General features: G+C 55.8%; 1 protein-coding gene across 2 annotated transcripts; it reads left to right on the top strand.

Annotated features, from left to right (window-relative positions):
- Positions 1-25,590, top strand: CPT1B (carnitine palmitoyltransferase 1B). Of its 2 annotated transcripts, none has more exons than XM_048499869.1 (18): positions 1-141; positions 639-778; positions 4,902-5,073; positions 6,608-6,709; positions 7,496-7,633; positions 9,430-9,507; positions 9,618-9,725; positions 10,425-10,509; positions 10,898-11,093; positions 11,371-11,556; positions 12,544-12,649; positions 12,787-12,903; positions 15,082-15,246; positions 16,044-16,178; positions 17,728-17,880; positions 18,009-18,122; positions 20,443-20,535; positions 24,490-25,590. In XM_048499869.1, exons 1-18 carry the CDS (start codon positions 1-3, stop codon positions 24,577-24,579), a joined length of 2,319 nt encoding a protein of 772 aa, XP_048355826.1. In that variant the 3' UTR covers positions 24,580-25,590. The 2 variants fall into 2 exon arrangements, with proteins under 2 accessions (XP_048355826.1, XP_048355827.1); XM_048499870.1 differs by having other exon boundaries at positions 19-141; positions 644-778.
- The last annotated feature ends 134 nt before the right edge of the window (positions 25,591-25,724 follow it).

Raw genomic sequence — 25,724 nt, 5'->3', positions numbered from 1 at the left:
ATGGCGGAAGCCCACCAAGCCGTGGCCTTCCAGTTCACGGTCACCCCGGAAGGCGTGGATTTCCAGCTGAGTCGCGAGGCCCTCAAGCAGATCTACCTGTCCGGCCTCTCCTCCTGGAAGAAACGCTTTATCCGTCTCAAGGTGAGTGGCCTCGTGGGGGACGGGGGTCTTTGAGGTACCTGTCTGTTTTTGGAGGGGGGGGAGGCCCCAGAAAGCCCTCTGGAAACTGGGAGGGGGGGCGCAAGTGAGACAGACGGTTGTCAGTCGGGAGGCCAGGATGGCACAGGGATTTCCTGAACCCACTCCCGTGATCTGAGTCCTGTTCTTGTGGACTGCAGCCACGCCTTTGCCTGTGCGTGCCATTGGTGAACACGCATGCCCATGAGGGGATCTGCCTGCCTCCTGACTTGGGCATCTGTCAGGTTGGCCCCCGTCCCACCCTCAGCTCTGCCCATCAAACCCTTGGCTCTTTGCCCCTGCAGGCTGCCCTTGGGCATCACTGGCCACATGCAGCCAGCCGCCATTTGCCAGGGGTGGCCTCTTACTAGAAGGAGAAGGCTGGACATGGGGGGGGGGCAGCAGAAGCCCCAGAACCCCCACCTTTCTTGGCCTCCCCCTGACACCTCTGTTTTCCACAGAACAGCATCTTGACAGGGGTGTATCCCGGAACCCCTTTGGGCTGGCTGGCAGTTGTGGCTGCAACCGTGGGCTCCATGTGGTTCCGCGTGGACGTGTCCATGGGGCTGATCGTCCGCATCCGAGAACGCCTGCCCTGTGGGTGAGTTGCTCGTCCTCGTAGCCGCCACGTCCATCTTCCCAGCCAGAGACGACTGTGCTAACAGGGGACTCAAATGCCGGGGCAAGGACAGAAACGGAGCCCGGCTGGATCAGGCCAAAGGCCCACCAAGTCCCACCTTCCCTTTGCACAGTGGCCAAAGCGCTGCCTGCAGGAAGACCACAAGCAGGCAGGCTGGTGTGGGATGCTCCCCCCCCCCCCCGCCCAGTGCCCCACCAGCAGCTGACAGAAAGGGGCCAAGCGCCGCAGCTGCTGGAGGGAGTAGACGTGGGAGCCATTGAAAGTAGCCCCGGATACTCCAGGAATCAGTCCAGGGCTTCCTTTGAAGAGCAGACCCCCCCCCCCAAAAAAAACAACAACCCTGTCTTTGAACTCTGCTTTTCATTTTACATTTAGTTGGACGTTCTTGCCGCCCTCAGGCATTCCTTGCACCTGGGCCCAGACACACGTGGCAGCCACTGAAATGGTTTGTACCATTTCTAATCTGCTAACAGCCTTGCAGCTCTGGTTGCTTCTTTGCCTTTATAAGAACATAAGAAAGAGCCAGCTGGATCAGACCAGAGTCCATCTAGTCCAGCTCTCTGCTACTCGCAGTGGGCCACCAGGTGCCTTTGGGAGCTCACGTGCAGGATGTGAAAGCAATGGCCTTCTGCTGCTGCTGCTGCTCCTGAGCACCTGGTCTGCTGAGGCATTTGCAATCTCAGATCAAGGAGGATCAAGATTGGTAGCCAGAGATTGACTTCTCCTTTCTGGGAGGCAGTTCTGTTCTGTGCCGCTGGACTCCACATCCGGCACGTTTAGCTGAGGCTGCAGTCCTGATTCTGACCTCTGTGTGGGGGGGCGGGGGGCTGGACATCCCCCAGAGTTGGTTTCCAGACAATAGAGAAAGGGGCTGCTTTGGAGGGTGAATTCCCTGACGAGTCTTTCTTCCTCAAGTCCCACCCTTGCCTGCCTGCCTCCACTGTTCTATGGCCCTTGACACACAACACAGATAAAACACATTGCAGACGTTTCAAAAAGAACCATTTTGGCTTTAAAAAAAAGCATTGCCAGGAAAAGTGGTTCTTTCTCCCCCTCCTGACTCGCTCTAACTTGTGTTTTTGTCATGGCTGGGGCCCGCCATTTTCTCCCACTTGTGAAGCTCCCTGTTCCCACCCCCCCACATTTGGTGAAGGTTTCCCACGAAGGTTTCCTCCGCTTACAGCTCTTCTAAGAACATAAGAACAAGCCAGCTGGATCAGACCAGAGTCCATCTAGTCCAGCTCTCTGCTACTCGCAGTGGCCCACCAGGTGCCTTTGGGAGCTCACAGGTAGGAGGTGAAAGCAATGGCCTGCTGCTGCTGCTGCTGCTCCCGAGCACCTGGACTGTTAAGGCATTTGCAATCTCAGATCAAGGAGGATCAAGATTGGGAGCAATAAATCGACTTCTCCTCCATCGATCTGTCCAAGCCCCTTTTAAAGCTATCCAGGTTAGCGGCCATCACTACCTCCTGTGGCAGCATATTCCAAACACCAATCACACGTTGCGTGACGTTGTGTGAAGAAGTGTTTCCTTTTATTAGTCCTAATTCTTCCCCCCAGTATTTTCAATGGATGCCCCCTGGTTCTAGTCTTGTGAGAAAGAGAGAAAAATGTCTCTCTGTCAACATTTTCTACCCCATGCATAATTTTATAGGCTTCAATCATATCCCCCCTGTGATTTCACTGTGTAAAGTACATGAATAAAGTTTGAGCTGAAGATCCCGTTCACGTGTCATTTTTCCTCTTTTTTTTGTTTTGAGGGAGGTGTCTTTAAAGCTGCTGCAGCATGGCGGGAGAATTGGTAATACGCATATATCTCGAGTCATCAGAGCTTCAAGGACACCTCCCTCAAAACAAAGCAAGAAAAGAGGGAAAACGACACGTGCACGGGATCATCAGTTCAAACTTTATCCATGTACTTTGTACAGTGAAATCGCAGGTGGATGAGCTATAAGCGGAGGACACTTTCGAGGGAAACCTTCCCCAAATGGGGGGGGGGGGGAGCCAGCAGGGAGAATCACAAGCCTCAGTTTTTTCTCCTGAAGGAGAGAACAGGCTCATCTGGAGATGCTAGCAGGCAAGGCACAGCACCCAGGCTGCTGGCTGACATGGACGGAGAGGGAGCTGAGAAGCATTGCATGAGTACAAATTCTATGATTCACCAAATCTCCAGGAATGCCCCTGCCTGGAGTTGGCAGCCCTGCACGCAGAGGCACTCTCTGTGATCTTCTTCCCCCTGCCCACCTCAAAGGCCGGGCCTTCTGCAAGCCAAGCAAATGCTGTTCGGCCCCTGAGCCACGTTCCCTCCCCAGTGAAACGTGGAGTGAGAGACTCTAGATTCCAGAGTGCGCCTGGTATCCTTCAAAAGGCCGTTCCTGCCTCCCTTCCTGACTGTGCCGTGTGTGTGTGTGTGTGTGTGTGTGTGTGTGTCTACACGCATTCCTTGGCCTTCACCTCCAGTGTGGCAGAATGTCTTACCCAAACAGGCACACAGGAGCGCAGATGTACCCCCATCCAGAGGTGGGATCCAGCAGGTTCTCCCCAGTTCCTGAGAGTGGGTGACTAATTATTTGTGTGTGCCGAGAGGGGGCTACTAATTGGCTCTGCTTTTCCGTTAGAAATCCCATTAGGTCCAAAAATCATGAAGTCCTGTTGTTTCCTATGTGGCTGGTTAGCGAAGGTGGAAAACGGGATAATTCTCCCTGTTGGGCTGTTTTAAAAACATGTTTTAGAAATATGGTAAAGTTCCTTGTTTAAGGAAAGTCTCCTTCTTTTGATTTCTAGAAACAAAATTAGCAATTCTCTCGAAAGTATTAAGCATTTGACAGGCAGCGTCACCAGTGCAGCGGCTGTTTCGCCTGGCAGGAGATCTATAGGACTTTGCTATAATGAGTTTTAAATTATGGACAGTTATCAGTTAAAATGAGGAACTTTTTTTTTACAGTAAGAGTTTTTTTACAGTAACAGAGAAATTATTAATGCCCCGCCCCCGGAATGCCCGGCCACGCCCCCGTTGTGCCCCGCCCATCCCCATTGGCGCTACGCCACTGTTTGAATCCCACCACCATGGGAACCTGTTACTAAAATGTTTGGATACCACCCCTGCCCCCACCTCCGCTGTCCACATCAGTTGGGCAGAAATGGGAAATAGCATCAGTCACGTTGCTATTACTGCTGTAACTAGTGTTACTTTTGTAACTCACTATAACTTACTACTGTCACTCACTCCACAGGGGGCCTACCCTTGAGATCGATCCACAAAAATGTTTAATGAAGAAGAGGAAGAGTTTGGATTTATATCCCCCCTTTCTCTCCTGTAGGAGACTCAAAGGGGCTTACAAACTCCTTGCCCTTCCCCCCCCTCACAACAAACACCCTGTGAGGTAGGTGGGGCTGAGAGAGCTCCGAGAAGCTGTGACTAGCCCAAGGTCACATGACAGCTGGTGTGTGTGGGAGTGCACAGGCTAATCTGAATTCCCCAGATAAGCCTTCACAGCTCAGGCGGCAGAGCGGGGAATCAAACCCGGTTCCTCCAGATTAGAGTGCACCTGCTCTTAACCACTACCCCACTGCTGCTCCTAGTAATGATAATTTTTATTTATTTAATAGCACATACACAGAAAGATAAAGAAAAGATCCCAATCTAGTCCCCCCTCACCCCATAATAATAACACTAAGTGAAAAGAAAAGAAAAAAAAACCACACCTACACAAACACCTACGCACGTATATGGCGACTTCCAGCTCCGAGCATCAACCTAATTCCGTGCTTATAATTAATATCTACATCCTTTTTCACTTGGTCTTTCTTATAAAGTTGTCTTAATCCAATATGCTGTTTTCGTTTAAGTCTCGAATCCCGCCGTTGTTTCTCTGTTTGTGTCTGTTTTCAATAGCCCTGCCTGCCAGGGGCCCCTCCCTCCGTGGCTCAATAAGGGCTGGGAACATTGTGGGCACCCTTAAGGGACAGCTAAGGTGCCCTTAAGATGCCAGGGGGGGATCCGCGTGGTGGGGGCACCCCTTGTTCCTTCCTGGGGCCCAGCCAGACGGCCTCCTGTGCCCCCCTCCGTTGTGTCTTGATGCAGCTGCTACTGGAGCCTCCGCAGCCGTACCCTGCTGAGTGCCGTCCTGTTCTCCACGGGGGTCTGGATGTCGGGAGTCCTGCTCTGGCGGCAGACGCTGAAGCTGCTGCTCTCCTACCACGGCTGGATGTTCGAGCCTCACGGCAAGACCAGCAACAACACCAAGATCTGGGCAGTGAGTCCTTTGGGGGTTGAGGGTGGTGGTGGTGGAATCAGTGGCGTACCTGCCTAGGGACAGGGGGCACCCTATGTCCCCGGGCGCCCCCCATTTGGTCACATTTGGTCACATGGGGGCGCCACCATTTCAGGGTCGTTTGTGGTTTTTTTAATTTTTAAAGTGTTTTTTTACATTTTGGCCTGCAGGGGGCACATTTTTAAGGCTAGCGGCACCATCCAGAGACTGTCCTGATGGTACCACCCAAGTTTGGTGATGTTTGGATCAGGGGGAGCAAAGTTATGGACCCCCAAAGGGGGTGCCCCCATCCCCATTGTTTTCAATGGGAGCTAACAGGAGATGGGGGCTACCCATTTGAGGGACCATAACTTTGGTCCCCCTGAACATAACTTCACCAAACTTGGGTGGCATCATAAGAATAGTTACCAGATGATACCCTGAAATGTTGGTGTCACAATTCCACCACCGTGGAATTGGGACTGGGGGTCGGCCGGGGTGGGGAAAGGGCTACCAAAATGTATGTTGCTATCTGAGGGCTGACATGCACGTCTCCGCTGCAGCCTGCGTGGCCAGTTCCGCGTGTGGAATTCAGCTCGCAGGCACAGGGGGCGGATCTGGATCAGGACTGGGGCGCACAGGAAGGGCGGGGCTCAAGTCTTTCCCTGCCTACTTTTTCTGACTTGGAATAGGTTGGGGCGCTATTTCCACTCCCCCCCCAGTACCCCCCAGATCAGGGATCTGCAACCTGCGGCTCTCCAGATGTTCATAAACTACAAATCCCATCAGCCCCTGCCAGCATGGGGCATGACCACGCCTCCCCAAGCCCCGCCCCACCCTCAGTGCTTATAAAAGCAGCTCTCTGAGGCCGGGGATGGCAGTCTCTTCTCCCCGGAGGGGAGGGCAGAAGGGACTGCCGGCTGGGAGTCCAGCCGGTGGGGGGCGGGGCAGGGCAGGGCAGGGCAGGGGAGACTGCTGTCCCCGGCCTCAGAGAGCTGCTTTTATAAGTACTGAGGCTGGGGGGCAGGGCTTGGGGAGGCGTGGCCATGCCCCAAGGTTGGGTGGGGGTGTGACCCCGCCCCCTAACCCCACCCCATAAATAAATCTATAGCTACGTCACTGTCTCTGATCAGACCACCCTACTTAGGAGGGGCCGTGGGCCAGGAACAGAGCATCTGGCCAGCATGCAGAAGTTCCCAGGTTCCCTTTCTGGTATCCCTGGTGAGGTGGGAGGTGAGGTGAGGTGAGAGACCCCCCTGCTGCCGGAGCCCGGGGAGAGCCGCTGCCGTCGTGCAACAGACAGTATTGGCCTTGGTGGGCAAATCGTCCGAGTCAGCTCACGGCAGCAGCATCTGCAGATGTGTAGACACAGCTGGCCTCCAAAGGTACCTGGATGAGCAACAAGGCCTCTGTGTGCACCCGCTAGAGCGAACGGCACCCAGCAGAGGTAAGGAGAGGTTTGTTGAGCATCCCCAGAAACCCCACGGCTGCCTCTCCAGTCTGCCTTCTCCCCCCCCCCCCCCCGCCCCCTGTGCAGGCCACAGTGAAGGTGCTGTCCGGCCGCAAGCCCATGCTCTACAGCCTCCAGACCTCGCTGCCCAAGCTGCCCGTGCCCAAGGTGGAGGCCACCATCCAGAGGGTAAGTGGAGCTCTGGGCACGTGGATGGGGGGCAGAGTTGGGAAGCGGGGCTCTCTCTGGGGCAGAGGACCCCCATGCCTGCCCCTCCCCACAGCACCTCTGGCAGCCGCTGGGCCGTTGGGATCCTCAGCACAGTCGTGCCAACTGCCAGGATCCTTCGGTACCAGCTTCTGCCGGAGCCATTCTTGCATTGCCAGTCTTGGGCACAGCACGGATTGAACAGCAGCTGAGGAGAAGTTGAGGGCAGAGGCCAGAGGCCAGGGTGGGGGTCCTTCTGGATTAATTGGGGGGGCATCGTGCACACCTGGCAAGGGAAATGGGAGCCGCTCTTCTGTTGGGTGGCCAGCTGTGGGAGCTAGGGGCAGGGAACCTCAGCATGTGATAAGGCCATGCAGTCCATACTCCAAAGCACAGGTGTCAAACTTGCAGCCCTCCAGATGTTATGGACCACAGTTCCCATCAGAAACGGCTGTGCCGGCACTGTTGTCTCGGGTTATTGGGGCAGCTTTTCACCCCCGCCCTTCGAGTCTGTTGTGTGGAATGAGAGGGCCAGTGCTGGGCCAGATCCTTTGCCGTCCTCCCCTCGGCTATTCAGGCCCAGTCTGCATCTTTGTTGAGATATGGCCCAGCCCTGCTGCTTTCCTCGGGGGGGGGGGGTGTTCAGGGGCCGGCTGCGGCTTCCCTGGGGGTGGCCCCTGCAGAACACCCCTGGCTCCACGGGAAGGCCCGTCTGCCCTCCCCAGCTGCCCCAGGACAGCTTCCCTCCCTCCCTCCCTCTCCCTGCAGTACCTGGACTCTGTTCATCACCTGATGGATGCCGAGCGCTACGCCCGGATGGAGGCCTTGGCCAGGGAGTTCCAGAAGCAGACCGCCCCTCGGCTCCAAAAGTACCTGATCCTCAAATCGTGGTGGGCCACCAACTACGTGAGTCCCTGCCCAGCCCAGCCTGCAATGGGCACCCCTGCCTCCACACCCCCTCCCTGGCATAGTGTCCGCTCCTTTCTGGGCTTCCCCCACACCTCCCTCCCTCCCGCCCTCCTTCAATGCTGCATCCGGATCTTATCACCCCATTGACACCCCCCCCCCCCGGCCGCAGGGCCCTGGTCTGGCTGCCAGCCGCCCCCCAAGCCTGACACGGCCCTTCAAAATGTCCCAGGAACCTCCACTCGCTCCAAATGCAGCAGCCAGACCTTTGTTGGGGGTGGGGGGTGGGCAGTATCCCATCTTTAAAGTGCAGCTTCTTCCCTTTGAAGCCCCTGAAGGGCTTGGGGCGCTCTTGTTGTTGTGCAGTGACCAGAGACGGGGCTTTTCTAGTGGTGGCTCCTTGCCTGTGGAATGCCTCTCCCCATCAGGCTTGCCTGGTGCCTCCTTCTCTTCCCTTTAGGCCCCAAGCTCACACAGGTCTCTGGAGGCAGGCTTCTCACTGAGGGGTTCCGTCTTTTGAGATCTTGCGTGCTTTGCCAGTGCGATGTTTAAGAGCAGTGGACTCTTACCTTGAGAGTCGGGTTTATGTCCCTGTTCCTCCACATGAAGCCTGCTGGGTGACCAAATTCTCTCAGCCTCACCTACCTCACAAGGTGTCTGTTGTGGAGAGAGGAAAGGAAAGGGGTTTGTAAGCCGTTTTGAGACTCACGGAGAGGAAGGCAGGGGTAAATCTCAAACTTGTTCTCCTTCCGCCAGCCCAAAGACGACGGCTTTATCAACATCACTTCAGTCTGCTCCGCCTTATGTACTGCTATGCAACGCCTTCGGTTGCTTTTATTGGCTGCTTGAATGGAGTTTTTTTATTGGCTAGAATTGTTTTATTGATACCTCTTGAATGAAAAGATTTATTTTTATGGTTTTTACGGTCTGCTTGGAGCTTTTTTAAATTGTTGTGAGTCACAAGAGCCAGCCTGTGATTTTTAAAAGAAAGAAATGTTTGCACAAGGGGCCCTTGAGTGGCAGGTTGGCTCTTCACATACCAGGCAGGTGCCCACTGGGCCGGAGGCCTGAAGTCGGCTGTGCCCTGAAGCACTGTGAGCTGCCCTGGGGCCAAGGTCTGGCCAGTTCAAAGGATATTGAAGAGATAGAAAAAGTGCAGAGAAGGGCAACGAGGACGATTGAGGGATTGGAGCACCTTCCTTATGAGGAGAGGCTGCAGCGTTTGGGACTCTTTAGTTTGGAGAGGAGACGTCTGAGGGGGGATATGATCGAAGTCTATAAAATGATGCCTGGGGTAGAAAATGTAGACAGAGAGAAATGTTTCTCTCTTTCTCACAATACTAGAACTAGGGGGCATCCATTGAAAATGCTGGGGGGAAGAATTAGGACTCATAAAAGGAAACACTTCTTCACGCAACGTGTGGTTGGTGTTTGGAATATGCTGCCACAGGAGGTGGTGATGGCCACTCACCTGGAGAGCTTTAAAAGGGGCTTGGACAGATTTGTGGAGGAGAAGTCGATCTCTGGCTCCCAATCTGGATCCTCCTTGATCTGAGATTGCAAATGCCTTAGCAGACCAGGTGCTCGGGAGCAGCAGCAGCAGCAGCAGAAAGCCATTGCTTTCACCTCCTGCAGGTGAGCTCCCAAAGGCACCTGGTGGGCCACTGCGAGTAGCAGAGAGCTGGACTAGATGGACTCTGGTCTGATCCAGCAGGCTAGTTCTTATGTTCTTATATTCTTATGCCCCCTTCCTCCCCCCCCTTCCGCTCCCCTGAGAGTCTGTGCTCCCTCCACAGGTGAGCGACTGGTGGGAGGAATATATCTACCTGCGGGGAAGAGGCCCCATCATGGTGAACAGCAACTACTACATCATGGTGAGCCGGGCACCTGCCGACAGGCCCCTTGGGCTGGGAGGCCCCCACCCGACCCCACGGCCTGCCGAGAAGAGCGCTGCTCCCGGTGACTCTTCTGTCTCTCTGGCCAGGACTTCCTATATGCGAGACCCACCCCGCTCCAAGCTGCTCGAGCCGGCAATGCGGTGCACTCCATCCTGTTATACCGACGCAAGCTGGACCGTGAGGAGTTCATGCCTGTGAGTGGGGGCTGTGGAGTATTGGGGGCCCCTGGGCGAGGCACCTTCAGTAGCCCCCCCCCCCCCGAGGCTGCAAGGGCTCCCAGAATCCTCTCCTGCTGGCCTAGGGCCTCTCTGGGTGCTCCATCTAGAGTCGTGGTGGCGAACCTTTGGCACTCCAGATGTTATGGACTACAATTCCCTTCAGCCCCTGCCAGCATGGCCAATTGGCCATGTTGGCAGGAGCTGATGGGAATTGTAGTCCATAACATCTGGAGTGCCAAAGGTTCGCCACCACTGATCTAGAGTAAGAGAGGAAGGGCGGCTGGTGCCATGGGTGGGTGGCAAATGGAGTCAAGGGGCAGGAGAAGAGATTCCACCAACACTGGGAAGACCTTTCTGGCTGTCAGGGCTGTTCGACAGCGGAATTCTCTGCCTTGGAGGGTGGTGGATTCTCTCCTTTGGAGGTTTTCAAAGAGCGGCTGGATGGCCATCTGTCGGGAGTGCTTTGATTGTGTGTTCCTGCATGGCAGAGGGTTGGACTGGATGGCCCTTAGGGGTCCCTTCTAACTCTCTAATTTCTATTCATGTCTCCTGCACTGGAGATCCCCTCCCCCCCGCCCCGGCTTCCTTCCTGGCTGGGCTGGGCAGTGCCCACGCAGGGACAGAGGCGCCGGGGCGGGCATTAACAGCTCCCCCACCCCTTCGTTTTGTCCCCAGGTGATGGCCCTCGGGGTGGTGCCCATGTGCTCCTACCAGATGGAGAGGATGTTCAACACCACTCGCATTCCCGGCAAGGAGGCAGGTGGGTGGGATGAGGAAGGCAGAACAAGAGAGGCAGAGCGGAGGGGGTGGGGGGACCCACCACCATTCATGAGGAGCATTTGTGAATGGAGAGGCCAACTGATGAACCAGTGGAGGGGGCGTTTTTCTCGCTGGCAGTGAAGAGAAGTGCCTTCGGATTGGCCAACCGGGTGGCCCTTTGACCCTGACATTCCCCCCCTCCCTGTACTGAGTTCAGGGTCAGCACCTCCTCTTCATTCTGCACGTTTGGGGGCTGGAAGCAGAATCCTGGATCCCTTCAGATAAGGGGTGTCTGGAAACTGGAGAGAAATGCCCCCCCTTAGCTTTAAGCAGCCCCTGGGAGCCCCAACCTCTGTGACTCTGCTCTCCTCCTCCCCCGCTCTCTACAGACTCACTCCTGCACCTGTCAGACAGCAGGCACCTGGCCGTCTTCCACAAAGGCCGTTTCTACAAGGTGTGGCTGTACCATGCGGGGAAGTTGCTCAGCCCCTGTGACCTGGAACTGCAGTTCCAGCGGATCCTGGACGACCCTTCGACGCCTCAGCCCGGAGAGGAGAGGCTGGCGGCCCTCACAGCTGGGGACAGGTAGCCCTCGTAAAGGTCTGTGGGCCTAGGGGTGGAAGGAGTCCCTCCTTTCCCTAGGACAGTGGTGGCGAACCTTTGGCACTCCAGATGTTATGGACTACAATTCCCATCAGCCCAATTGGCCATGCTGGCAGGGGCTGATGGGAATTGTAGTCCACAACATCTGGAGTGCCAAAGGTTTGCTACCACTGCCCTAGGAGATCTTGGATTGGGTGGGTGGGCTGGGTGGAGAGGCCTGCATGGGACACCTGGACCAGGTCTGTTCTGGGCCCTCCAGACTCCAGTGGGCAGAAGCGCGATCCAGGTATTTCAGCCGAGGGAAGAACCGGGTGGCACTGGACTGTGTGGAGCGAGCGGCCTTCTTCTTGGCCCTGGACGAAGATGCCCATGGCTACGTCCCAGAAGAAGAGGACAGTCTGAGCACCTTTGCCAAGAGCCTCCTGCACGGCAGGTGCTACGACAGGTAAGGAGGCCCTGCGGGGGGGGGGAAGGGTCTCTGGCTCAGCTTCCGGGGAGAAGCAACAGCCCTTCACGAGGCTTCCTCTGCGGGAACACGCCTGCTCAAGGCTTTGAGGCACAGAGTTTTCACCTGGGCCCTGACTCTCAAACCCTACAGCAGTGTTGTAGGAGGTTAAGAGCTCATGTATCTAATCTGGAGGAACCGGGTTTGATTCCCAGCTCTGCCGCCTGAGCTGTGGAGGCTGATCTGCGGAATTCAGATTAGCCTGGGCACTCCCACACACGCCAGCTGGGTGACCTTGGGCTAGTCACAGCTTCTCGGAGATCTCTCAGCCCCACCTACCTCACAGGGTGTTTGTTGGGAGGGGGGAAGGGCAAGGAGATTGTAAGCCCCTTTGAGTCTCCTGCAGGAGAGAAAGGGGGGGGGATATAAATCCAAACTCCTCCTCCTCCTCCTCTTCTTCTTCTTCTTCTTCTTCTTCTTCTTCTTCTTCTTCTTCTTCTGCTTCTTCTTCTGCTTCTGCTTCTTCTTCTTCTTCTTCTTCTTCTTCTTCTTCTTCTTCTCCTTCTCCTCCTCCTCCTCCTCCTCCTCCTTCTACTACTACTACTACTACTACTACTACTACTACTACTACTACTACTACTACATGGAGTTCCGGGGCAGGGGCACAGTTTGACCGTCAGCTGCCTGGAGCCCCCCTCCCCCCCAGCAGCACTTGAGGTCATGCACTCTGGCTTGCCCCAACCTAGGTCCGCCTTCGTTCCTCTGCACGTGTGGCTCCTCCTCCTCCCCCTCCTCCCGTGGCGGTCATTTTGTGCTTGGCTTTCCTGCCCTGGTGGTCATTTGGGTGCTGTACCCGCCCCCCCCCCCCCCGTTGAGTAAGAATTCCAAAGGTTTGGGGGCCCTGCGCTCCTCCATCCATTGATGCTCTCGAGCTCCTGGACCCGATCCAGCACATCGCTTCCAATCCATCTGGTGTTTTCGTGGCAGGTGGTTTGACAAGTCCTTCACGCTGGTGGTCTACAGCAACGGCAAGCTGGGGTCCAACGCGGAGCACTCGTGGGCCGACGCCCCCATCATGGGGCACCTCTGGGAGGTACGGAGCAGCTGTGCTTGCAGGGGGGGGCTCTCTGTGGCCGCAAGGGCCGGGGAGCAGGGCTGACACCACTAAGGTCTTGCTTGGTGATCAGAAGCGGTGCGCCCTCCTTTTGACCCCTCGTTCTTTCCCTCCAGTTCATGCTGGCTACAGACCAGTTCCAGTTGGGCTATTGCAGCAGCGGGCACTGCCAGGGGGAGCCCAACCCAGCGCTGCCCCCACCCCAGCGCTTGCAGTGGGACATTCCTGAGGAGGTAGGTCTTGCTTCTATGCCAGCTAAGTGTTTTGGTTCCAGGTCAGGAAGGCTTATGCCGTGACACAGCCCCCCGCCCAGAGGCCATGCATGTGGAAGGCAAGGGGCAGAGGTGGGATCCAGCAGGTTCTCACAGGTTCCCGAGAGGAGGTGACTAATGATTTGTGTGTGCCGAGAGGGGGTTACTAATGGGTGATTTTGCCACATGGTTTTTGCCTTAGTTACGCCCCTCCTCTCAGCAGTAGCGCAAGAACTCTTTGAAGCAGCTCCCTAGCAGGAGGTGCACCCGGCGTCGCAAGGTGGCAGCTCATTCCGCGCCAAGGCTGCGCATTCGTTTCCCGCCCAAAGACCGGCACAGCGGCTGCGTCCTTGCCACAGCCCCGCCCAGGAATGCCCCGCCCCCGGAATGCCCGGCCATGCCCCCGTCGTGCCCAGCCCAGCCCCATTGGCGCTACGCCACAGTTTGAATCCCACCACCATGGGAACCTGTTACTAAAATTCTTGGATCCCACCACTGGCAAGGGGGCAGCGGATTTCATGCCCACTGGTTCCAAGAGAGCTCTCTCTGCACAGGGCAGCATTGTGTGGGTCTGGCGCTTCAGGTGTTCATGGACTACAATTCCCATCAACCCCTGCTGGCATGGTGCCAGCAGGGGCTGATGGGAGTTGTAGTCCATGGACATCCGAAGCGCCAGAGTTGGACGCCCCTGATGTCCCTTGAGATGATGTGTAAAGTGGCATCAAGCCACGGCTGCTTTATGGCCACGCCTGATGGGATTTTCGTGGCAAGAAACATTCAGAAGTGGTTTTTCCCACGACCTACCTCTGGGCAGTGACCCAGGACTTCTTGGGGTCTTTCATCTAAGTGCTGAGCAGGGCCCAATCCTGCGAGGCTCCTGAGAGATCCAGGTGCTCGGGAGATCCAGGTGCTTGGGAGCAGCAGCAGCAGAAGGCCATTGCTTTCGCCTCCTGCAGGTGAGCTCCCAAAGGCACCTGGTGGGCCACTGCGAGTAGCAGAGAGCTGGACTAGATGGACTCTGGTCTGATCCAGCTGGCTTGTTCTTATGTTCTTATGAGATCAGGGTGGGACAAATCTAGTCCATGAACTTTGGACAGCTGTTCAGCTGAACAGAGGAAGAAATGGAGCTTTGTGGTTAGCAGAACAAAATCTGCCGGCCTCCGCCGACCTTGACTCTCAGTGGCCAGTGGGGCGAGGGCAGGCCTGCCTGGTCTTTGCTGACTTTGGGACAGAGGACCCCAACCCACCCTTTCTCCCGACGAGCGAGAGCAGCGGGTAGGGATTAGGGGACAGCCCAGAAAGAAAAGCAGGCTGCAGCGTAGGGAGTGGGATCACCCCGGGCATGCCCCGGGACCAGGAGTGCTTCTGCTACAAGGACGGTCTGCTTCTCAGCCTTGAAGCAGGAGGGAAAGCTGGGTAGAAATATTTTAATAAATATTCGGGACCGCATTACCCCTTATGTCCCGGCTCGACCTCTGCAATCAGCAGAGGCCAATCTACTGGAGATTCCTGGCCCCTCAATGACACGGCTGGCCTCCACTCGGGCCAGGGCCTTCACGGCTCTGGCACCGGCCTGGTGGAACACCCTACCACCAACTATCCAGGCCCTGCGGGACCTTGGAGAATTCCGCAGGGCCTGCAAGACCGAATTGTTCCACTGGGCCTTCGGAGAGACCAGTCGCTGACGGTGCCCCTGCCCCCCCCTTCTGCTTACAAGGGTCTTTAACATCATTGAGACCCATTGTTCCTTCCTGAGGAGGGTTGCATTTGTATTTGGGTTTATATGGGGTTGTGGGCTACTATTTTAGAATGTAACTGTTTTAAATTGTTTGTTTTATATGATGTTTTATATTGTTCACCGCCCTGAGCCCTGCTGGGATAGGGCGGTATATTAAATCCAATTAATAATAATAATAATAATAATAATAATAATAATAATAATAATAATAATAATAATAATAATAATAATAATAATAAAAAACAAGCAGGGAGTGGCAGCCCCTCCCCGTGGCCGTGATGCACGACTCCATCTTCTCCACGCTTCTCTCCACACTGCATTGCATCTTTTTCTCTCCTGGGGAGAAGGGGAGGGGCCCCAAAGAGGGAGGTACGAGGTCTTTGAAGGCCCTTCCCGGTCTCATCCTGGGTTGCTCTGCGCAGTGTAGGCTGGTCATCGACACCTCCTACAGCGTGGCCAAAGCGCTCTCTGACGACGTGGACTTCCACTGCTTCTGCTTCGTGGACTTTGGCAAAGGGCGCATCAAGAAATGCCGGACCAGCCCCGACGCCTTCATCCAGATCGCCCTGCAGCTGGCGCACTTCCGGGTAACTTCCGACGTGCCCCCTCACGCCCCCCCCCCACTCTGCTCCTCCGGTCCATAAGCCACCCCACAGGGCTGCTACCTTCGCAGTGGCTCCCATGCACGACCCCTTGCTGAACATCAGCCCTCAGCTAGGCCTGTGTCTTTCCTCGGCCGGTGGGGGGGGGGCATAAGGAGGGAGGAGGGGCCCCTTACAGAATTGCCTTAGGAAATCCCTGAAGGTGGATCCTGGAAGGGGGGGTTGGGGAGGGGAGGGATCTCGCTGGAGCCTACTGTCAGGTAGCCTGCTCCCCAGGTAGCCTTTCTCCGCAGGAGGACTGGTCTCTCTGCAGCCTGTCATTCTGGGAAATTGGGCCCCATCTGGAGGGTGGCAACCCCAGGCTCAAAGTGGGTGGGAGCTGCCCATGGGCCGAAGGGTCGCTTCTTTTTGCAAAAGATACCTGCGGTTATTCTGGTCCAAATCAAAATCCAGAAGCAGACCAGACTCCAGACGGATATCTTTTCTTAGGACCAGCCACAATGGCACAGCCTAACCCTGTGTTCCAGTTGAAGAGTGTGTGTGTGTGTGTGTGTGTGTCGGGGAAGGGCTTGGAGAGTGGGGCAGGTGGGGCCCTGGCACCTTGGACATCCCGCTGCGTCCCCCTGGAGCCTCTGAGCAAAGAAGAAGAAGAAGCTATCAGAGATCCCCACTGGAATCACAAAGGACGGCTCGGACAGCACGTTGAAGGGGGTCCTCGGATCTCTCTGGCTCCCCAGGAGACCAAGCCTCCCTTCCCCCTCTCTCGCTGCTGCCCCCTGCAGGACAAGGGCTGTTTCTGCTTGACCTACGAGGCCTCCATGACGCGGCTGTTCCGGGAGGGCCGGACGGAGACGGTGCGCTCTTGTACCCGCGAGGCAACCACCTTCGTGCGCAGCATGGCAGACCCAGATGTCGCGGTGAGTTCTGAGTGGCCGGGCCAGACGCCCCGTCCCGGAGCACCCCACAGCAGGCAGGCAGGCTGGTTTGCAGCAGCTGAAAGAACCCTTTCTTGGGGACGGGGGAGCAATATCACCGACGAGTTCGCTGTACGTTGCGGTCCCATTTGCAAAAGCTGCCAAAAATTCCTGTCTGGGGGCCTGAAATAATTCCTTTTATTGAAAAAGGCAGCCAGTCCCACGCAGCCCTCGAGGGACAGTTCCTCCCCACCCTAAGGGTGAGCCCAAAGTCCAACTGTCCAGTAATCCCCCACCCCCAAATTCTGGACACCTGGTTGTGTGCCTCTCTCTGTGCCGCTCCTGAAGGACGTCTTCTTCATCCAAGAGCTGTTCTTGGGGCTGCCACATTCTGGCGACGTGGGTCCTACGCTTTGGCTATTTTTGCTCCTGCTTTATCTATGGGGAGGGGGAGGCAGCTCCCCCCCCCATCGGCAGGCTTTTGCTGTGGTGCTGGGTGATTTTGGGTCATGGCAAAATGCTGGATTTGGAGGGAACGGAGGCTCCTAGCGCCTCCTCCCCTGTGACAGCCCACAGGGTGCAAGGCTGGCAGGGATGGAAGCTGGAATCTTCCGCAGAAGGTGCCGTTCCTCTGGCTCCCAGACTCTCTTTGGCCCAGGCAGGCAGGATGATCCTTGAGGGAGGAAAGGTAGAGCCCGGCAAAATCCCAAGAGAGGAGCCTGTTCTGGGTCACGCTTTCGTGCTCCCCTGCCGTCCAGAGCCAGAGGCCGGGTCTCTTTGCCGGAACTTGAGCTGAATTTGAGTCTGGGAGCACCTTAGAGGCAAACTAGATTTGGGGGTGTATTCTGGGGATAGGAGCGTTCAAGAGTCAGAGCTCCCTTCGTCAGACATAAAACAGGTTTGGGGGCGACTGAGAGGTGGGCTGGAAGGCCTGGGAAAGGGGGCTTTGTGTAAGGTGACCAGATGGTCACCTTTGTGACCCGGGCCGTGCTCCTGTGGCTGTGTGCATGCAGCCGCAGGAGCGCACGGCCTCTGGAAGCTGCCGGGTGACAGGCAAGTTTCAGCAGCTACTGTGAAGGCGTCAGGCGCCTCCCATGGCCACTGCTGCCCAGGACGCCGGCTCTCCTAGGCTACCCGGTGACAGGGGCCCGAAAACAGCAGCGCCCCAGAAGGCACCGTCTTGCTCACCCACCCAGCATAGGGAGGTGGCCGCGACTGCTCCCTTGCACCCCAGAAGGCAGTGCGGCAGCCTCCCAAAAAGCGGGACAATGGAAGGAACCCGCGGGACGCGGGACAAATTGTTTGAAGGCGGGACTGTCCCGCCAAAAGCGGGACGTCTGGTCAGCCTAGCCTTGTGACCCTGTTGAGCCAGCCTCCCTAGAAAGGCCAAGAGAGGCACCACAGCCAGGCATCTTGGAGGAGACGCACGCAAGGAATGCACTTGTGGGGCAGAACCCCTGACTTCTCCCCGGGCGTCTCCCCCAGCAGCCGTCTTCTCTGCCGCCACTCAGGCCCGGACCCTGAGCCTCTTCCTTTCCACCCCCCCCCCCAGCCGTCCGAGTGCTTGCAGCAATTCCGAGAGGCCGCTGAGAAGCACCAGCTTCTTTACCGCCTGGCCATGACCGGGGCTGGCATTGACCGGCACCTCTTCTGCCTCTACGTGGTATCCCGCTACCTGGGAGTAGACTCGCCCTTCCTGGCCCAGGTGAGGACTCTTTGGGCACGTGTGCTGCGGGGCGGGGGTCGGGGGGGGGAGGGTGAGTTCCCACAAGGAGTGGGGGGAGCCCCCCAGCCAGCCCAGCGCTCCCTCTGCCCCCTTTGGCTCGTTCACAGGTGCTGTCCGAGCCCTGGCGCCTCTCCACCAGCCAGACTCCGCAGCAGCAGATCAAGATGTTTGACCTGGAGGCAAATCCGGATCACACTTCCTCCGGTGGTGGCTTCGGGCCTGTGAGTCAGACTTGCTCTGGATCCCCGGGCCCCGAGTCTAAGTGTGTGCCTGCACAGAGAGGGGTTGGGAGCCCAGGGAAGGCAGAGCGTGCCCAGGGGATTCCGGCAAGGCAAGAGGGTGCACCTGTGAGTGACCGCCCCCCCCCCCGTCTTCTCCACACCCTTCACTTGAAAATCTTTTCCTGAAAGAGCCCCAGCATTTTACGGAGGGGCGGGTGGGGGGTGGGGGGGGCGGGTTCTCAGCTGAAATCAAAGAAAACGTCTCTGTGCAAAATGCAGTCAAGTCCCAGCCGACTTAACAGTGATCCTGTAGGGTTTTCTAGGCACATGAGAAGCAGAGGGGGATTGAAAGGGGCTTGAAGTCTACAAAATTATGCATGGGGTAGAAAATGTTGACAGAGAGAAATTTTTCTCTCTTTCTTACAATACTAGAACCAGGGGGCATCCATTGAAAATACTGGGGGGAAGAATTAGGACTAATAAAAGGAAACACTTCTTCACACAACGTGTGATTGGTGTTTGGAATATGCTGCCACAGGAGGTGGTGACGGCCACTCACCTGGATAGCTTTAAAAGGGGCTTGGACAGATTGATGGAGGAGAAGTCGATCTCTGGCTACCAATCTGGATCCTCCTTGATCTGAGATTGCAAATGCCTTAGCAGACCAGGTGATCGGGAGCAACAGCCGGAGAAGGCCATTGCTTTCACCTCCTGCAGGTGAGCTCCCAAAGGCACCTGGTGGGCCACTGCGAGTAGCAGAGAGCTGGACTAGATGGACTCTGGTCTGATCCAGCTGGCTTGTTCTTATGTTCTTATGTTCTTGTGTTCTTGCCCCATCCATGGCCTTCCTCTCCCTTCCAAGTCCCAGCCCTGCTTAGCTTCTGAGCTTAGAATCGTAGAGTTGGAAGAGACCACCAGGGCCAACCCCCTGCCAGGCAGGAAGACACAATCAAGGCACTCCCGACAGACAGATGGCCACCCAGCCCCTCTTTAAAAACCTCCACAGAAGGAGACCCCCCCCACACAAAGCGAGGGGCTTCCAAGGCAAGTGAGGAGCAGAAGGTCTTTGCCGGGGCCTTCCTTGGTGGTCTCCCATCCGAGCTCCAACCCTGCTGAGCTTCTGAGATTTGCTGAGTCTGGACTCTGTTTTGCCACTCCACAACTTGCCATTGTGTAAGTTGAACTGAGAAGCAGTGTGAAGACCCCCCAGGATGAGTTAACTGCGGAGGGCACAGACCGAGCTGCGAAACGTAAAAGCTGAGGAACACAGAGAGAGGAGATGGATTGCAAGATGGGGCAGTAGTGGAAGACCAGCAGTCTCTGCCCCCCCTGGCTGTTTCTTGCCAGGGGGGGCAGAGGTTATGGTGGGCCTTGTAGTTAGCAGCTCAAAGCCTCCCCTCCCAAAAAGCCAACCCGAGAGGAGCTCTGAGGACTCCTCGGGAGACCTGGTGGGCTGTACAGATAGAGAACTGACTGCAGAGGACACTGGATACTCTCCATCATGGGGGCCCCCGAGAAGGGTGGTCTGCTGGGCTTTTGGGGGATGACGTGGAAGGGGAGGATGGCTCCCAGTGGAGTGGCTCTTCCACTTGAGCTGATTATTGACCACTCCCCTGTGGGTCCCGCTGGGCCCCCTCCTTGGCATCTGTGCCTGTGCTGTGGAGATGAGTAGGGGTGTTTGCTGGAGGAGGGAGAGGGCAGAGTGTGGTAGGCAAGTTTATGGCCAGGACTGGGCTGGGTGGGGATGTTTGGATGCTTAGATGAAGACTGTAGGTGTGGGGGGGGGATGAGAACAGTTGGAAGAAGAGGGGCTAGTCTTGGGTGAGGGATTCCAGCAGTTGGGGGACGGACGGACGGACGGGAAGTGTTGTCAGAATCCCTTTTTAAACATTTCTTGTACCTCCACCCCCACGGCACAGAAGCTGGCTGAACTGTTTATGCTGCATATCTATAGGTTGCATTCTGCCCCCCGGAAAGTGATATCGGATGGGGGCCCCCAGTTTGTCTCCCACTTCTGGAGGGCTTTTCTGAAGTTGTTGGGGGGTGGAACAGGGGGTGTCCTCAGCGTACCACCCCCAATCCGATGGGGAGAGTGAACGGTCCAATCAGACGTTGGAACGGTACCTGAGGTGTTATGCAAATTATCAGCAGGATAACTGGGTGGCGGGAGAAGGTGCTGGAAGAGAAGGACTCAGAGATGTGGTTCTGTTTGGAGCCCTTCCAGCTAAGTCTTCCTCTCCCCTATCCAGAGGGATTCCCCCCAACCCTGTTTCTGGCCACGTCTTTTCCCTGGAGCCTGACCGTCTGCTTGTCCCTCCAGGTGGCCAACGACGGCTACGGGGTCTCTTACATCATTGCTGGAGAAGACCTCATCACCTTCCATATTTCCAGCAAGCACTCCAGCCCAGAAACGGTGAGCAGGGGTGAGAGAGGGGGGCGGAAGGAGCTGCTGGGCCAAGGTGGGCAGTGGGGGGGGGGCGCTCTAGAGCCATTGGGGTGTCCACTGGAGAAGTCTCACCACCCCTGAGAGTTCCCCTGCTGCATCAGTGGGTCCTTCCTCCCAGGACAAGAGTGGGGGGGTGCTTCTGAAACGCTCCTGTGGAGTGCCCGTCCACAGATCTCCCCTGGCCTTGGACTGTGTCCACAGGAGTCTCTTGGCTTGCAAGTTTTCCTCCTGTGCTGTGCCCAGAGCAGCCCAGCCAGAGGAAGGCAAGCTGCCAGCCCCACAAGGCAAGCATGAGAGTGCCGGGCCACTGGCCACCTTCATGGGGTCACACCCAATGTGTGTCTCGAGCTTCTTCCCTGTGTGAAGCCCTTGTCCTGGATTCCCAAAGCTCCCTAGCTACCGCCCCCCCCCGCCTCTGCACATGAGGCCCTCAGGCTGCCTTCCCCCATAGGAGTCTGCCTGCGCTCTTGGATCACCTCTCAGGGCCCTGCTCCACGTTCCCCCACTGTCCAGAGTGCAGCAGAGGCTTATATGTCACAGGGACTTTTGGGTGGTGACCCAGAGGCTGAGAGTTTGCTCCCGAGGGAAGTCCCTTCTGCTCCCTCCCTCATAAGAACATAAGAACATATGAATGAGCCTGCTGGATCAGACCAGAGTCCATCTAGTCCAGCTCTCTGCTACTCACAGTAGCCCACCAGGTGCCTTTGGGAGCTCACCTGCAGGAGGTGAAAGCAATGGCCTCCTGCTGCTGCTGCTCCTGAGCACCTGGTCTGCTAAGGCATTTGCAACCTCAGATCAAGGAGGATCAAGATTGGTAGCCATAGATCGACTTCTCCTCCATAAATCTGTCCAAGCCCCCTTTAAAGCTATCCAGGTTAGTGGCCACCACCACCTCCTGTGGCAGCATATTCCAAACACCAGTCACACGTTGCGTGAAGAAGTGTTTCCTTTGATTAGTCCTAATTCTGCCCCCCAGCATTTTCAATGGATGCCCCCTGGTTCTAGTATTGTGAGAAAGAGAGAGAAATTTCTCTCTGTCAACATTTTCTACCCCATGCATAATTTTATAGACTTCAATCATATCCCCCCTCAGACGTCTCCTCTCCAAACTAAAGAGTCCCAAACGCTGCAGCCTTTCCTCATAAGGAAGGTGCTCCAGTCCCTCAATCGTCCTCGTTGCCCTTCTCTGCACTTTTTCCATCTCTTCAATATCCTTTTTGAGATGTGGCGACCAGAACTGAACACAGGACTCCAAGTGCGGTCCCTCTCAGCCTTTGGACACCTGCCCCAAAGATCTTTGTTTCAAAATGCTTCCCCCCCCCCCTCCCCCGGCAGTGTCCAGCTCTTCTCTCTGGCAGAAACCCTTTAACGCTCTGTCTACTTTAATGCTTCATCCACCCTAACAGAACTGAAAAGCAGAGGAAAATAATTCCCAGTGAATCAATGAAATGATACCTTTTGTGGGGTGAGAGGCAGGCAAAGGAGGGCTGGACCTTCAGGCCTCCAAGTCCTTTCTGTAATGATCAGCCTGAATCCGCGAGAGTTGCTCTGGGGAGGTTGTCGTGGGCTTTCCGGGCTGTGTGGCTGTGGTCTGGCAGATCTTGTTCCTAACGTTTCGCCTGCATCTGTGGCCGCCACAGATGCAGGCGAAATGATAGGAACAAGATCTACCAGACCATGGGCACACAGCCTGGAAAGCCCACAACAACCAGTTGAGTCCGGCCGTGAAACCTCTGGGGAGGATTCCAGCCACGCTTTCTGCGCCATCAGGGTTTATAGCTGGCAAGCTCTTTGTAGTGGGTTTCTGTGGCCCTGTGGGAGCTCTGTGGAAGTCTTATTTCTGCTGGTTTTCCCAGGTTCTAGCAGGGGCGTAATGCCCATTGGGCAAGGTGGGCATCTGCCCAGGGCACCACCTTGTGGGGGGGGGGCATCAAAATACAGGGTTCGTTTTTGAGTATTTTTAGTGGTTTTCCATTTCTGGCTTGCAGGGGGCGCAGTTTTTAGGATAGCGGCACCAAAATTTCGGCGTATCATCAGGAGACTGTCCTTATTCTACCCCCCAAGTTTGGTGAGGTTTGGTTCAGGGAGTCCAAAGTTATGGACTCCCAAAGGGGTTGCCCCACTCCCATTGTTTCCAATAGGAGCTAATAGGAGATGGGGGCTACAGTTTTGAGGGTCCATAACTTTGGCCCCCCTGAACCAAACTGCACCAATCTTGGGGGTATCATTAGGGCAGTCTCCTGATGAGACCCTGAAAGTTTTGAGACTGTGCCTTCAGAAATGTCCCCCCCCCAGCCTGCAACCCCCATTGACAGCAATTCAGAAAACTCAATGCAGAACAAAGATTCTTGGGCAAATTTCTGGGATGTTCCTGCAGGGGGCGCATTTTTGGATGTATTGGCACCAAAATTTCAGGGTATCATCTGGAGACTGCCCTGATGATACCCCCCAGGTTTGGTGCAGTTTGATTCAGGGGGGCCAAAGTTATGAACCCCCAAAACTGTAGCCCCCATCTCCTACTAACTCCCATTGGAAACAAGGGGGATGGGGCACCCCCTTTGGGCATCCATAACTTTGGACTCCTTGAACCAAACCTCAGCAAACCTGGGAGGTAGCATAAGGACAGTCTCCTGATGATATGCTGAAATTTTGGTGCTGATATGTCTAAAAATGCACCCCCTGCAGGGACCAATGTCCTGGTGCAAAAAAAGAATTGGTCGTGGTGGAGTGGCCGCCCATGGGGGGGGGGGTGGGGGGCATCCAACTCAGGTTTTGCCCAGGGCTCCAGTTTGCCTCGTTTTGCCCCTGGTCTCTAGGTCAGATGCAAAAGGGCTCTTCTTTTCACAGGAGTCTTTCCCTGAGTGGGAAAGTCCTTCCATTCATTGAAGGACATATTCCACTAATAAAGGACTACCTCAGTGACCAGAAGGGAACAAAACCTGGAATCACCTGCTGGAACCTACACAGACCTTCAGTGTCTGTACTGGGCAAAATAATTCTCAGGACGATAGAAATGAAGGGTTAGGTCTGGTCTACTACAGTGTTTCTGCAGGTAGAAGGGTTTCTGCCCCCAGAAGACAATTTTCTCAGGGGCCTTTGGAGCTGCAACAATAAGGGGAAGGTGGAAATCTTTCTGGTCACAAAAAGTCTGTGCTGGATCCAGACTGGAAGGTATATTTATACATGGGGAATTGTGAGTATATATGTCCCTTTAGGCATAGGTGGTCTTTTAATCTGTAATATATATGTACATCAGAGGTGGGATCCAGCAGGTTCTCACAGGTTCCCGAGAGTAGGTTGCTAATTATTTGTGTGTGCCAAGAAGGGGGTTACTAATTGGTGATTTTGCCACGTGGTTTTTGCCTTAGTGACGCCCCTCCTCTCAGCAGTCGCGCGCAGAACTGGAAGCAGTCTAGCAGGAGGTGCACCGGCGTGCGTGGCAGCCTGTGCCTGCGTGCATTTGTTTCCCGCCCAAGGACAGGCGCAGCGGTTGCGTCCTTGCCACAGCCCCGCCCAGGAATGCCCCGTCCCTGGAATGCCCGGCCACGCCCCCGTCATGCCCCACCCAGCCCCATTGGCGCTATGACAAAATTTGAATCCCACCACCATGGGAACCTGTTACTAAAATTTTTGGATCCCACCACTGATGTACATATCTACACATATATTTGTGATTGTGTGCATACATGTGTAGATATCTACATATGTAAATTTACTATCAAGTACTGTTGTAAACTTTACTAAAAGCAAATTAGTTTAACTGCTGCCCAAAGCTCCATCTACTAGAATAAAATGATTGATGGTCCGTAGGCTTTAAATGCAGTGTATGCTGTGTGTGCATAAAGGTTTGTGAACATATTTAATTTTATTAAAGTATTCTGCCGCCTCTCCTCTTCCCCCCTGCCCCCTCCCCCCCTACAGGATTCCAAGCGCTTTGGGAAGAACATCTGCCAGGCGATGCTGGACATAGCTGCCCTCTTTGGCACCCTGCCCAGCAAAACGGCCAACTGAGGGCCGGCCCCGGCTCAGAGCCTCAAGCGAGCAGCCCGCTGGACCCGGAGCCCACGGAGGAGAGGCTGGTTCCTGGACTCTGGCCGGACTTCAGCTGACACACATCTTGGCTCTGGCCAGGAGCCCTTCAGAGACGACCTGGGAGGAGATTTCGGGGGAGGGAGGGGTTTGCTTGGGAGCCAAGGGCTGCTGCGGGACCCGAGTGTGGATGAGCAGATGATCGATCGACAGGTCTCTCCGTGGGCATTCGGAAGCTGCCTGGGGTTATAAGTGGGCTGCTGGAGAGATTTTGGGGGGGGGGGGGAGACGTGGTGACCGCCCAGCTACTGAACTTCAGAGAACACCAGAATAGCCCTGCTGGAACAAACCAGCGAGGGCCCCGAGTCCTAGGGCCTCCTGACCACAGCCTCTGTCCTTATTACTATCCATTTTGAGCCACAGGAACGTGTCTGAGGACATGACTACCACGGCAGGTGTATCCTGAAGATCCCAAGCACGGTGGTGGCCTCCTTTCTCTCTGCCACTGCTCACGGAGGCCCCCTTTCCAGCACCACGAGCGACAGAGGCCTTTCTCTCCGTCTGTCCTCCTGAATGTGAAACGAGTGGGTTTGGCCCCAGCAGAGTTCTCTTGCGGCTGGTGTTTGGCTTCCTCTGCCTCGTGGTTGCCCACTCGACCAGTGTGAAGAAGTCCTAGTGTGCCCCTCCCAGCCCTCTTGTGTCCTGAATAATATAGACTTCACCCCCAGTTCCAGACTGTTTATGAGCAAAGTGAATTGTGCCGGTCCCAACACGCAGCCCAGGGTGGGGGGGCTCTGCTGCCCACCTCCCTCCATTGTGAAAACTGCCTCTTCCGCCCCCTGCTCCCCTCTTTTAACCAGTCCCCCCCCTTTAACACAGAGCAGATGCTGAATCACCTGTTAGACGAATACCAGCTTCATTTCTGAGTTCTTTCCAGAACTCCGGGGTTGTACGATTGGGACATGACGGCTCGTGAATTAAAAAGAAATAAGTAGTGGGATTGACCTAAGGAATGCTGTGCTCGGTACGGGACTGGGAGGCAGGGCCCTCTCTCTGGATGGGAGGTTTCCTCAGACTGTTTAAGCCCATGGGCCCGTGCCACATCAGTGGGAGTGCCGTTCCCACCC

This window comes from Sphaerodactylus townsendi, linkage group LG06 (genome assembly GCF_021028975.2).
Source record: "Sphaerodactylus townsendi isolate TG3544 linkage group LG06, MPM_Stown_v2.3, whole genome shotgun sequence".
In the NCBI taxonomy this organism is placed as follows: Eukaryota; Metazoa; Chordata; class Lepidosauria; order Squamata; family Sphaerodactylidae; genus Sphaerodactylus; species Sphaerodactylus townsendi.
The sequence above is the reverse complement of the archived record's forward strand: the minus strand, read 5'-3'. Positions and strand labels throughout refer to the sequence as shown.